The 14,816-nt window shown below is 40.9% G+C and overlaps 1 protein-coding gene across 1 annotated transcript in view; it reads right to left on the bottom strand.

The window, feature by feature from the left end:
• The window catches only part of lrpprc (leucine-rich pentatricopeptide repeat containing), a 68,115-nt gene extending 56,391 nt beyond the window's left edge, over positions 1-11,724 (bottom strand). The window contains exons 1-5 of the mRNA XM_053679603.1: positions 11,512-11,724; positions 7,573-7,769; positions 5,252-5,374; positions 3,477-3,598; positions 1,686-1,744 (exon numbers count right to left, since the gene is read on the bottom strand). Of these exons, the coding sequence (XP_053535578.1) occupies positions 1,686-1,744; positions 3,477-3,598; positions 5,252-5,374; positions 7,573-7,769; positions 11,512-11,687 (677 nt within the window). The 5' untranslated portion in view covers positions 11,688-11,724. The remainder of the gene's footprint in view (positions 1-1,685; positions 1,745-3,476; positions 3,599-5,251; positions 5,375-7,572; positions 7,770-11,511) is intronic.
• Positions 11,725-14,816: the final 3,092 nt, after the last annotated feature.

The raw sequence follows: 14,816 nt of genomic DNA, 5'->3' as shown, positions 1-14,816 counted from the left end.
GGTTAGGCTTTCCACTAAATTTCACAGCCTGGCTATGGGGATTCGTGCTCATTATTCAGCCACAAGAGCATTAGTGAGGTCGGGTACTGATGTAGGGTGAGGTGGGGTTGAGGTCAGGGCTCTGTCCAGGTCACTAGAGTTCTTCCACACCAATCTTGGCAAACCATGTCTTCATGGAGCTCGTTGTGCACAGGGGCATCGTCATGTTGGAACAAGTTTGGACCTCTTAGTTCCAGTGAAGGGAAATTGTAATACAGCAGCATACAGGGACGTTCTAGACAATTGTGTGCCTCCAATTCTGTGGCAACAGTCTGGACAAGAACCACATACAGCACTGCTTAAAAGTTTGAGTTTTCTATACTTTTACATAAATATGACCTAAAAACAATCAGATTATCACACAAATCCTAAAAGTAGAACCCAATAAAACAAATGATATAAAAAATATTATACTTGGTCATTTATTTATTGAGGAAAATGATCCAATATTACATATCTGTGAGTGGCAAAAGTATGTGAACCTTTGATTTCAGTATCTGGTGTGACCCGCCTGTGCAGCACTAACTGTAAGTAAACGTTTGCGGTAACTGTTGATCAGTCCTGTACATCGGCTTGGAGGAATTTTAGCCCATTCTTCAGTACGGAACACCTTCAACTCTGGGATGTTGGTGGGTTTCCTCACATGAACTGTTTCAGGTCCGTCTACAACATTTCTATTGGATTAAAGTCAGGACTTTGACTTGAACATTCCAAAACATTAATTTTATTCTTCTTTAACCGTTATTTTGTAGACCGACTTGTGTGTTTAAGGTCATTGTCTTGCTGCATGACCCACTTTCTCTTGAGATTCAGTTCATGGACAGATGTCCTGACACTTTTAATTGGTTTAATTAAGAATTCATTGTTCCATCTAGGATGGCAAGTCATAGGCACAAACCATAATACTACCACTACTATGTTTCACAGATGGGATAAGAATCTTATGCTTGAATGCAGTGTTTTCGTTTCCTTTCTCCTTGCAACGCTGCCATGCACACCACTGTTCAGTGTTCTCCTGATGGTGGAGTCATGAACATTAACATTAGCCAAATGTGAGAGAGGCCTTTAGTTGCTTAGAAGTTACCCTGGGTTCCTTTGTGACCTCACAGACTATTACACGTCTTGCTCTGGGAGTGATCTCTGTTGGTCAACCACTCATGCAGAGGGTAACAATGGTCTTGAATTTCTTCGATTTGTACCCGTCTGACTGACTGTGGATTGGTGGAGTCCAGACTCTTTAGAGATGGTCTAGACACATGACTAATTTCACCTTCGAATTAACTACTAATCTTAAAGGTTCATATACTTTGGACACTACAGATATAGAATATTGCATAATTTTCCTCAATAAATAAATGACCAAGTATAATATTTTTGTCTCATTTGTTTAATTGGTTTCTCCTTTGTCTGCTTCGAGGACTTGTGTAAAAATGGCATAAAAATCTGTGGTCACATTTATGCAGAGATATAGAAAATTCTAAAGGGTTCACAAACTTTCGAGCACCACTGTATGGGTGCGATAGTCAGGCATCCACGTAGTTATGGCCATATAGTGTAGTTTCATTCACATTCACAAAAAAAAACAAAAAAAAAAAACAAAAAAAAAAACAACGATCATCCAGTGGGAGTTGCAAATCCAGTCTCACCTCGCGCCTTCAATGTCACCATTTTGACAGTACGCTGCAATCAGTCTTTGATACGTCACCTGACACAAAAAGATTATTTTATCAGTTTAGCCAACTTTAGCTCAAAGGCTGAGATAAAAACTACTATTACTACTGCTACTACAACCACTACCAAGCATAAATGTTTAGTTAGGGGCCCAATGAAGCTGATGTTTCATACTGTATATACATCTACATCTTAACTAAAACAAAGCAGCACTGTTGTCTGCAGTGTACTCTGATATTAAAATGCAGGTCTGCAATAGTTTTGATCTAAATTAGGACACAGGGCTCCGCTGCTTCCTAAATCCTAAAACGGAAAACTATACCTTTAATCACCTAGCATACAGTAACTCATCCTGCTGATACAGCGGGGGAAATAAGTATTGAAAGCAGCAACATTTTTTTCAGTTAATATACTTCCAATGAGGTTATTCACATGAAATTTTCACCAGACATCAATATTAACTCAAGAAATCCGGAAATATAAAGAATTCCCAACATTAAAGGCCATAAATGAAGATATGTGTAATAAATTGGAATGACACAGGAAAAAGTATTGAACACGATAAGAAAAAGTAGTTCTCCAAGGAAAGGTAAGGCAAGGAACCAGCTGAAATCCATAAGTAGTTACAAAGTAATTATACCACCTATCTGTGCAAGTTAATATCAGCTTAGTAAATTGATGGTCTATAAAAAAGGATTTTCATTAGCAAGGTGTCACACAAGAAACATCTCATGATGGGTAAAAGCAAAGAGCTCTCCCAAGACCTTCACAACCTTATTGTTGCAAAACATATTGATGGAATCGGATACAGACATAACAGACAAACTTCTGAATCCTCCAGTAAGCACCACTGGGGCCATTATCTTCAAGTGGAAGCAACGTCACTCCATCATCAACCGGCCACACATAGGAGGTCCTCGCAAGATTTCTGACCAGGGAGTCAGAATAGTCAGAAGAGTAGCCCAAGAGCCAAGGACCACTCAGAAAGAGCTCCAGAAACGCTTGGAGGCAGCAGGTACCATCGTCACAGAGGCAATGCACTCCCCTGCTCATGCTCACCCCGCAAGACTCCATTACTAAAGAAAAGGCATGTCGAAGCTCGTTTAAAGTTTGCTACAACTCATTTGGACAAGCCTATGAAACACAGAGAGTGTAGTCTGGTCAGACGAGAGCAGAATTGAAATTTTTTCTTTTTTAACAACACTGTACCAACAGTGAAGTTTGGAGGTGGAAGCATCATGGTGTGGGGCTGTTTTTCATCACATGGTACTGGCAGACTTCCTAGAACTCAAGGAACGATGAATGGAGCCCTTTACCGGGAGATTCTTGAGAAGATTCTGCTGCCATCCACCAGGATGATGAATATGAGACGTGGGTGGACCTTTCAGCAGGACAACGATCCAAAGCATACAGCAAAGGAAACTCTCAATTGGTTTCAGAGAAAAGAAAAAATCAAGGAGTTAGAATGGCCCAGTCAATCACCTGAATCCAATTGAACAAGATTTAAACATAATACGTTTAGAAGAATGGGCCAAAATCACACCTGAATACTGCGGCCCATTAATTTCTTCATACATTTTTTCTTTATGTGCGTTGATTTCTTGAGTTAATACCAAACTCTGGTGACAATTTCATGCGAATAACCTCATTGGGAATATATTTACTCAAAAAAAGTGTCGACACGTTCAATACTTATTTCCCCCGCTGTATGTTCATCTCTACTCCTCAGCGAGTTTACAAATCTAATCTGTCAAAACTTCACTCACTCTGTTGGGCTGCACATTGGCCGCTTCCATCTTGCCAAGAAAATCAGTGGGCGAGAAGTTGAACTCATTCTGCAGGTAGACTTTAAGCAACGCGTTGTAATGGCTCACATCGTACGTGGCACCTGGAAGAGAAACCGTACAAAAGAACGGCTTTTTAACTTGCAGGATATTTCTCACACACAGATCCACAATGGGGGGTGGGGGGCTAGGGGGGTTGGCAGACTCAAACTTTTCCTTCAGTTGTGATGGCTTAGGAAATCCTATCACAGTTACAGTATATAAAAGATAAATATATAAAAGTAGTTAAAAGGTTATGGCATTGTAGCAAATCTGGTTACGTCAAAAAAAAAAAAAAAAAAAAAAAAAAAAAATGACCGTCATTCTGAACATTTCAATATTCCACCGTCAGAGATGACACGTGTGCACTGATGAAAGTTTGACAGCTGGTCCTATGTGAATTCCACTATGGCACAGAACTTGCACCTTGAGCAATGCAGTACATTTGACTTAACAAGATTTTGCTGACTGCCTAGAGAAAATCAGAAAGGTAATTAAAAAAAAAATAAAATAAAAACCTTTGTACATCTATTTGCATGAATATATTTTCTTAAATATAACCAAACCCAGCTAACTCGACAAGTCTGGCTAATTTCCTTCGGTTTCAGTTCCACAAACAAAGCTAACTGTAAGCCTTGCAGCATTACTATGACAGCATGTGCTTTTAGTTTCTTACACATTTATTATGTCCTATACATTCTTTGAGCTTTGTTAGTTGCCGAGGTGTTGCGTTTATTTGCAGTGACATTTCTATACTTGTCGTATAATTTCATTCGAAGATGTTGTTCAGCCGGAGTGGAAAAAGCAGCTCTCTCATTGGCCGCCACATCGTTATATCTTTACTCCACCAATAGCGCTGTTTATAAATCACACGCACAAGCCTCAGTTGGCCATTTCCAGGTTTGAATTAGCGGAACCGAGTTGCACCGACTACATCAACTTCGCTGATGTTACCCACTGAGCCTGGATTGACCCGTTAAATCGTGAGAGGCTATTTCACACAAGCCCGGCTTTTATTAGCATGCTTGGTGAAATACCCCGCCCCGGTCCTCGTTCAAGTCAACTCGGGTTCGGTTTGTTACTGGTGAAAAAACATGCTATAAAATTGATGAATGGCTCGTGTTCTGTTAAATTGCAAAAGAGTACATAAAAACAAACAACGGGCCTTTTAAAATTAAAACTGTTATATTTTATGCTAATGAATTTCACAGATTTTTCAGTTTAAGAGAGCCCAATGGTTCTTGAGGTCAGAAAAGTTTTTTAAAAATGCTTTATAATATAAATAACAACAACAACAACAATAATAATAATAATAGTGTACTGAATGTTGTCTGTCACCGGAAAAATCAAGCATTTTGGCCCACAACAATGGGGAAAAAAACCTCTAGGTCTGATTTCCTATTAGAAGATTATTAAGCCTACGTCTAGACATACAGTATTTTTTATACAGACATAGTTTCATAATTTTTTTGTGGATAATTTCACTTGGTTCTAGAAATAAGACTATTTGAAGAGTGAATTTAATAAAACATGTCTAGAAACAGGTTTAATCATATTTCACGTATTTGGTTTCTTGTAACCTTTTAATCGGAATCGCTCAAGCGTTTTGACTATCTATATTCAAGATATTTTAACTGGCTGAGATGCCGTTTTTTTGTGCTACTTTTCCAAGCACACTAACAGGGAATAAAAGCAGAATAAAACAGAGAGCCTCTTACCCAACTCCTGTAGCTTCTCCCAGATGCGGTGGGCCAGCTGACTGCGCTCTTCAAGGGGCATCTCGGGCAGCAGTGAGCCACAGCTCCTCAGCAGCAGCAGGGCCTGATTGCTACTGGGGTATCCTAGTGAGAGAAATCAAAAGACATGTTAAAAGTGTGACACCATTTTGGCTAGACCATGTTTAACTGAAAAAAGTGTATACAGTAAGACCCCCGTATCCGCGTCGGAGAGCTTCCAAGCTCCCCAACGGATGCCTGAATCCACGGATAGTAACAAACATTAGATACCTTAAATACCCAATGATTAAGTTTAATTCATAAATTAGGCACAATTCGACATTAACAATAATAACTGACAATAAAACAGAACAATTATAAAAAAAAAAAGTTACGTGAACGTGGTCTCTCTCTCTAAAATATTTACCGTACTGTACTCACCCTTTATCTTCATTCTTCTTCTACACTGCACAAAGGGATGACTAACATCCCAGGGCGGGACTTCATCACGTTACTGAGAACGGCACCCAATTTAAAGTGCCCCAATTACGGTGCCTAATTTTGTCTTAAAGGTCAAAACACACTTGAATTTTGCATCACCTCTTTTTCCTCAGTGACACAAACGACCCGCTCAAGGATCCGTTCACTCTAAACCCCTCCTTTACGAGAGCCTGCTCTGCTCGGATTGGTCAGATGTCCCGGTCTGTTGTGATCGGTCTACTGCTTACAGCGTGTGTCGGAAAGGAAACGCCCACTACCATATATGCATTTCAGCTCGGTAATAAACCCTAACAGCTGTGCACTAGCTGAACACGTATACAACACTCAGTAGAAAATACATACAGAAATAATTCATTATATTTACAGGTTGTGATCCAGAGGCGAAACATGGTCCAAATAAAGTGGGTATGGCCCATTCTTTAACGAATAAGAATTTGACTTCAGCTAGATTTGAGAAGCATTAGTCAGTGAAATGAACGAAAGTCGGAGATGAACTGCTGTGGTGTCGTTTTAAAAATGAATTCTAACCACCGACGTGTTACATACTCATCCATTGGGTGTCCGCGCAAGGTGGTTTTGCAGCGCAGAAAACAACGTCTTCTAGACACGAACCCAACTCTCTCAGGACACAATCTCAACTGTAGTGTTTGAGGGCGGGTCAAAGTACACGTTGTTCGCGAGCAGCCAATGAAGACCAGAGGCGTTTTTTTTTTTTTTTAACCTATGTAGGCTAGTACAGGAAGTAAGTCTGGAATTACTGACGACTCGGTTCAGCTATTCAGAATCGGTTCCTTCTTTTGGGAGACAGTAGCTGCGTTTACATGGACAACAATAATCCACTCTTAATCCGATTAAGACCATACTTTGATTAAGAAACTACCATGTAAACAGCAATTTTTACTTACCTTAATCTAATTAAGGTCATACTCGAATTATGTGCTAATCGAATTAAGACAGGTGGAGTACTTCTGTTTTAGTCGCATTATGGACGTGTATTACAGACATGTAGACACCTTAATCACATTATGAACGTCGTGTGAGAGTTTTCAAAGCATTTTGCGACAGGACACGATCACACACGGCAGTTTTACGGCAAACAAGAGAGTTCGGCCGCGTCCCAGACCGCATATTCGTCTACTATAGGCCTGTAGTGGGGGAAAAATACATGTATCTCGGCTACTATATAGACGGTAATTACCCGGTTTGAGACGCAGCCCACGGTTTCAAGCAGATGTCGATTAGCACGTATAGCATGACAAATAATTAACTGCACTTAAAGCGCTCGTTAAAAAAAATAAATAAATAAAAACACCCAAAACTGTATACGGTACCATAACGAAGACGAACTGTATGTTGATACGTGAAATTCGTGGCGCGGTGACGTAATGATGCGGGCTGTTAATCTAATTATGTTCTAAAACATGTAAAACAGGAACATGACTGGAGTATTCTAAAAGCGACTCATGTAAACACCTTAATCACATTATCTTAGTCAGACTAAGGTTAATAATTAGATTACCGTTGTCCATGTAAACATAGTCAATAACTCTTTTTGAAACTTTGCAGAATTTTTACATTCGCAAACGGCTCTATAACACACTAGATGAAAGATAATATCTGAAAAAGCAGAATAGGGACGCTTTAATTTATGAATGTTTACTGTATTTCTGGAATTTGAGTTAATTTTTTTCTGACTACAGTGAAGTGAACCTGCAGTAACTGAAACCGCAGATACAGGGGTTTTACTGTAATATCTAATATGTGATGTTCCATACAATGTGAGCCACAACATGTGCCACGGTTATGGCATTCCCTACAGGTACCTGTTCGACAGATGTCATGAAAGATGCGCTGAATCAGTGTTTTGGTGACTCGACCGGTCCGTCTGACCGAGCTGTCTAGTTTAGCAAGAGCCCAGTCGAACTGCTGGGCCTGCTTGGTGCGTAAAGCGATACTAGGTTCATCTTTCCTCTCAACGGCTGCACTGAAACACCGCAGACCCAGAGAGGACCACGCAGACCTAAAGAAGAAGAAGAAATTATTAATCACATATACACTACAGCACAGTGAAATTCTTTTCTTCGTATATCCCAGGTTGTAAGGAAAGGCTCAGAGCGCAGGGTGAAGACCGACTCAACACAGAAGGTGTTTTATTAATATCATATGCATATTTAGCCATTATTTAGCCTCATGCAATACATTCGATTCAGTTCAATTTTATCTGTATAGTTCTTTCAACAATAGGCAGCATTGTCACAAAGCAGCTTTACATAAATAAGTAAATAAATATATAAATAAATAAAATCCAATTTCCATTATTATCCTACACAGGGTTGCGGGGCACAAGGTGGGGGAAACCCTGGACGGGGTGCCAACCCATCACAGGGCAGAATCGCACACAGCAGACAATCTGGAAATACCTACAGCCTACAATGCATGCCTTTGGACTGGGGGAGGAAACTGGAGTATTCAGAGGAAACCCCCAAAGCACGGGGGGAACATGCAAACTCCAGGCACACAAGCAGGATTCGAACCCCTAAGCCCAAAGGTGGGAGGCGAACATGCTAAACACTAAGCCAGTATGCCCCTTGGATTTGACATTATGAACTATTCTTTACCGAAATCATATCCAATGAGTGAGTAATGACAGGAACATGTAAGATTTGGTCCTTACAGCCACATCCTTAAACCACGGAGGCACTCATTCAAGCACCGGTGTCTGATACTGGCCTAAAACGCTGGATCTCCTTTGGGTTTAGAATCGGACATTTTCCTGTTCGAGTCACTGGTGTGTTTTGCGCCATCAACGCGGGTAATGTTGACTGACTTGAAATCGATTTGTCACATCTTGTGTTAAAGCCTATCGCCATAGTACGCAACCCTGAGGTCGCGCGTAACCCGACATGCAACATAATCAGAGTGGCAATATCAGTATCATACTAAAAATTAAAAGTCACGTGCGTGTGACGGTGAATGAACGACCTTGACCAAATGACCTGATAAAACAAAACAAAACAAAAAAAAACAAAACACAGGAACAACCATCATTAACGTATTCCTTCAAGAAACACCCATTGGTCTTCGAGAAAATTGTTTAAAAAAAAAAAACAAAGCGAAAAAAAATTCCAACCAGTACATACTGTAAGCAGAACAAAGTCATGGAATTCAAACAGGGCTAGTGTAGAAAACTAAACGAAAATCTGTTCATGAGCTGCGAAGTTCTAAGTGGACAACTTCAAGACATTCCTCCTTTTTCTAAACTCTTGTATTGCACAAGATGCTTCTGCTTGAGCGTTAGGCCTCAGCTTAATCTCAATAGCTCTATATATACAGTGAGGGAAAGAAGTATTTGATCCCCTGCTGATTTTGTACGTTTTCCCACTGACAAAGAAATGATCAGTCTATAATTTTAATGGTAGATTTATTTGAACAGTGAGAGACAGAATAACAACAAGAAAATCCAGAAAAACGCATGTCAAAAATGTTATGAATTGATTTGCATTTTAATGAGGGAAATAAGTATTTGACCCCCTCTCAATCAGAAAGATTTCTGGCTCCCAGGTGTCTTTTATACAGGTAACGAGCTGAGATTAGGAGCACACTGTTAAAGGGAGTGCTCCTAATCTCAGATTGTTACCTGTATAAAAGACACCTGTCCACAGAAGCAATCAATCAGTCAGATTCCAAACTCTCCACCATGGCCAAGACCAAAGAGCTCTCCAACGATGTCAGGGACAAGATTGTAGACCTACACAAGTCTGGAATGGGCTACAAGACCATTGCCAAGCAGCTTGGTGAGAAGGGGACAACAGTTGGTGCGATTATTCACAAATGGAAGAAACACAAAAGAGCTGTCAATCTCCCTCGGCCTGGGGCTCCATGCAAGATCTCACCTCGTGGAGTTGCAATGATCATGAGAACAGTGAGGAATCAGCCCAGAACTACACGGGAGGATCTTGTCAATGATCTCAAGGCAGCTGGGACCATAGTCACCAAGAAAACAACTGGTAACACACTACACCGTGAAGGACTGAAATCCTGCAGCGCGCGCAAGGTCCTGCTCAAGAAAGCACATATACATGCCCGTCTGAAGTTTGCCAATGAACATCTGAATGATTCAGAGGACAACTGGGTGAAAGTGTTGTGGTCAGATGAGACCAAAATGGAGCTCTTTGGCATCAACTCAACTCGCCGTGTTTGGAGGAGGAGGAATGCTGCCTATGACCCGAAGAACACCATCCCCACCGTCAAACATGGAGGTGGAAACATTACGCTAAGGGGGCAGGACAACTTCACCGCATCAAAGGGACGATGGACGGGGCCATGTACCGTCAAATCTTGGGTGAGAATCTCCTTCCCTCAGCCAGGGCATTGAAAATGGGTCGTGGATGGGTATTCCAGCATGACAATGACCCAAAACACACGGCCAAGGCAACAAAGGAGTGGCTCAAGAAGAAGCACATTAAGGTCCTGGAGTGGCCTAGCCAGTCTCCAGACCTTAATCCCATAGAAAATCTGTGGAGGGAGCTGAAGGTTCGAGTTGCCAAACGTCAGCCTCGAAACCTTAATGGCTTGGAGAAGATCTGCAAAGAGGAGTGGGACAGAATCCCTCCCGAGATGTGTGCAAACCTGGTGGCCAACTACAAGAAACGTCTGACCTCTGTGATTGCCAACAAGGGTTTTGCCACCAAGTACTAAGTCATGTTTTGCAGAGGGGTCAAATACTTATTTCCCTCATTAAAATGCAAATCAATTTATAACATTTTTGACATGCGTTTTTCTGGATTTTTTTGTTGTTATTCTGCCTCTCACTGTTCAAATACAACTACCATTAAAATTATAGACTGATCATTTCTTTGTCAGTGGGCAAACATACAAAATCAGCAGGGGATCAAATACTTTTTTCCCCTCACTGTAGTAGGTTAGAACAGTGGTTTTCAAAGTGGGGGCCGCCAGGGGGGCCTCACAATTTGGTGTGAAAAATGAATTCTCACTCTCAGACAACCACACACACACACACACACAATCAATTCCTAATGTAATGTAATAATGTAAGATGTAAATATCAATTTAAAAAAAGGGAGATATATTTAGAAGTCTGCATTTTTAATGTGTTTTAAAGACATCTTGCAAAAGGGGGGCCTCGGACAAATGTTAATGCCATTTGGGGGGCCTTGCCCTGGAAAAGTTTGGGAACCCCTGAGTTAGACCTACTGTGAGGGTAGACACCATTAATTCACATCCAGGGGCGGCTGTGATTCAGGTGGTACAGCGGATTGTCCACTAATCGTAGGGTTAGCAGGTCAATTCCTGACCCATATGACTAAGTGTCCTCAGGTAAGACACTGAACCCCAAGTTGCTCCTGATGGCAAGTAAGCGCCTTGCATAGCAGCTCTGCTACCATTGGTGTGCGAGTGTGTGAATGAGGACACAGAGTAAAACGCTTTGGAAAAAAAGTGCCTCATACAAGTGTACATAACCTGCATGAGTTCAGGTAAGGCCCACATGGCTCCATATTTGACTTATAACACACCACACAGAATGAAATAGACCATTATACCATCTCTAATATAGCATGCATAAATAAAACAATGCACTGAATCAAACCCTGAACTAACATGATGTATATAATGGTCAGGACTGACACGCAAGATGATTTTTTTTTTTACCGTAAATCTGCCCTACACAGCATTGTCCCCCAAAAGCTCAATGACAACTGCGTGTTCCCAAACAAGCATGGCTATCCCGCATGCTAACCTACCTGCTCGCACCCGCACATCTTAACGCGATTTGTCTCGGACAAGCTTCGACTCCTCTCCCGCCGACCGCTCTGCTGTATAAGCGATTAATCGGAGGTCCATGACTGTTTCTCTTTACTCGTAGCAAAGGAGAAGGTGAGAGTTTCAGCAGCCGAATAGATCTTAAGAGCGCGGCCATGTTTAACCTGCAAAAGAGTGGAAGAAGGACATCCGTACCACGTGACAGGTCATAGAGCACTGGACGAGTCCATTTGACGCAAATTAATGGGGGGGACCTGCTTACGTTAGTAAGCGTTTGAGATATTGGGATCGTTGGTGAGACTCTTAATTTTTGACCAGTTAGTAGTGTGCGTCGAGGGTTTCGTTGCACTTGGTGTTTATTTAACGTATCACTTTCGCTACATTTGACATGTTTCTGTATGTGCATGTCACCCCTGACGGCGTAAAGGAAATGTATAAGTACATTAGACATTACTTAGGCCCTGTTAGATTAGTGCGTACAATATTTTGAGATGCTGGATTTTTGATCTCCATGAGCTTTAAATCATAATCATCAAGATTAAAACAAAAAAAAGCTTGAAATATTTCACTTTATGTGTAATGAATCTATGATATTTCAATTAAATTATGGGGGGGGGGGGGGGGGTACTTTTCCATGATATTCTAATTTTTGAGATACACCTGTGTGTATATGTATTATATAATTCTGGGTTTTTCATTGGCACATTCACTCATTCACTGTTTTTGAGTGTTTATTTATTTAACAATCACATTTGAATGAATACGTACTACCTATGCACTATGTTACTATACAACTGTTACTGTTCCATCCATCCATTTTCTATACCGCTTATAATTACTATACCGCTTATCGTGGGGAACCTGGAGCCTGTCCCAGGGTGCATGGGGCACAAGGCGGGGTACACCCTGGATGGGGTGCTAATCCATCGCAGGGTACAATCACATACACATTCATACACCCATTCATACACTATGGATATTTTTGGACATGCCAGCCCCGCAGCACATGGAGAACATGCAAACAGACACAGGGCCAAGGCGGGAATTGAACCCTCAACCCTAGAGGTGTGACTGCTAACCACTAAGCCACCATGCCCCCTACTATTACTGTTAATACTCAATATTACAACCATAGTTCCTGGCTGTACAATTTCTTATTTATTAACAAACAGCATTTAGCCAAGACAGGGAACTAACATAGGGTTTTAGTTTACTTAAATAATCAAACACTACTGCACTCAAATAGCATGCCTAAATGGTACATCATATTATTTATTAGAGTAGTATTCTTATTATACACACACACACATACACACACACGATATGGTCAAAGTTTGTGGACACCTGACCATCACACCCATATGTGCTTGAATATCACATTCTAGATTTTGGAGTGTGGTTGTATGGAATTTGTTTAAATTGGAAAATGAGTTGGGAAATGAGTTATCACTTGGATTAGCAGCAGCATCCATCATCTCTGTCTCATCACCTGAGGTAAAAGTCATTCACATGATTACAAATTTTTTAAATAAACTTTTACTGGGGAGTTTCGACGTTGTTAAACTTTGCTGCTATCTGTACAGGGTGTGTTTTGTGTTTTGATGATGTGATGGTGCAGGAGCATCATGGACAGTTTGACAGCTAATGTTTGATTACAAACTGAAACGATTAATTTTATGTCCATTTGAAAAAGGATGTTGGTGAGCTATAGTATGTGGACATTGAAGACAGTGGACAGTTGCATACCTATCTACTACAATGCATATTGCACAACAAATTTTACAAAGGGTCACTGCACATTCTTACTCACGCGGTGCTACTTTACCTATGACTTCACTTATGACTTCTGTACATTTTTATACACACATTAACAAACTGCTCATCACACAAGTCTAGTATAGTTTTAATCCTGCCAACCTGTAATGTATTTCATACAGTTCATCTGTACAGAAATCCATCCATCCATCTTCTACCGCTTACTCCTTCTTCAGGGAACCTGGAGCCTATCCCAGGGAACATTGCGCACAGGGCGGGGTACACCCTGGACAGGGTGCCAGGCCATCGCAGGGCACAATCACATACACACTCACACACCCATTCATACACTACGGACACTTTAGACATGCCAATCAGCCTACCATGCATGTCTTTGGACTGGGGGAGGAAACCAGAGTACCCGGAGGAAACCCCCGTAGCATGGGGAGAACATGCAAACTCCGCACACACATGGCCCCGGCAGGAATCGAACCCCAGACACTGGAGGTGTGAGCTATTTATACGCGTATATATATTGTTTATTCCCTTTTATTTGTGGTGTATATTGTGAGTTTATTGTACATTTTTTTTTAGTCTTGTGAACTGTAAAGTCTTAGTCCTCCCTGTAGCTCTTGTTTTGTGGCTGTTGTGACACCAATTTTCCCCATGAGGAGCAAGAAAAATCTATCACTTACTACGTTTACATGGACATCAATAATCTAATTAATGACCTTATTCTGAATAAGACAATATTGTGATTAAGGTGTTTACATGAGTTTTACAAGTTATAGAACATCGATCGATTAACGGCACACGTCATTACGTCATTACGGTCCCTCCAGAATTTCACGTATCAACATACCATAACGTCTTTGTTATGGTACTGTATACAGTTTTGGGTGTTTCATTTTTAATTTTACAAAAGTGCAGTTAATTATTTGTCATGCTATACGTGCAAGTAGATGACTGCTTGAAGCCATGGGCTGCGTCCCAAACCGCGTACTTACCTACAATGTAGTAGCTGTAATACATGTATTTCGCCTACTATGCAGTAGGTAAGTATGCAGTTTCGGATGCTCTTGTTTGCCGTCAAACGGTTGTGCACTGCCGTGTGTGTACGTGTCCTGTCACAAAATGCGGTGAAAACTCCCACACGACGTTAATAGTGTGATTACGGTGTGTACATGTCTATAATGCATCTAAAATGTCCTAATTCGATTTGTGTTTACTTCGCGTATGACTTTAGTCGGATTAAGGTAATCAGAAATCACTGTTTACATGGTAGTGTCTTAATCAGAGTATTGTCTTAATCGGGTTAATATCGGATTATCGTTGTCCATGTTTACGTACTGTATCTATCTATCTATCTATCTATCTATCTATCTATTGACTATGATAAAATCGTGATATTCGTTGCATGAGCAAATTACACTTAGCTTGCAAAGTTTTACACGTCTTTAAGCAGACTGACTGCATTGGTTAAACTGGCTCCTTATCCAGCATGATCTTTACAGGCGGCCAAGACAAAATT

The sequence above is a fragment of the Ictalurus punctatus genome, chromosome 3 (assembly GCF_001660625.3).
Source record: "Ictalurus punctatus breed USDA103 chromosome 3, Coco_2.0, whole genome shotgun sequence".
NCBI lineage: Eukaryota > Metazoa > Chordata > Actinopteri > Siluriformes > Ictaluridae > Ictalurus > Ictalurus punctatus.
This window is presented reverse-complemented; position numbering and strand designations above follow the sequence as displayed.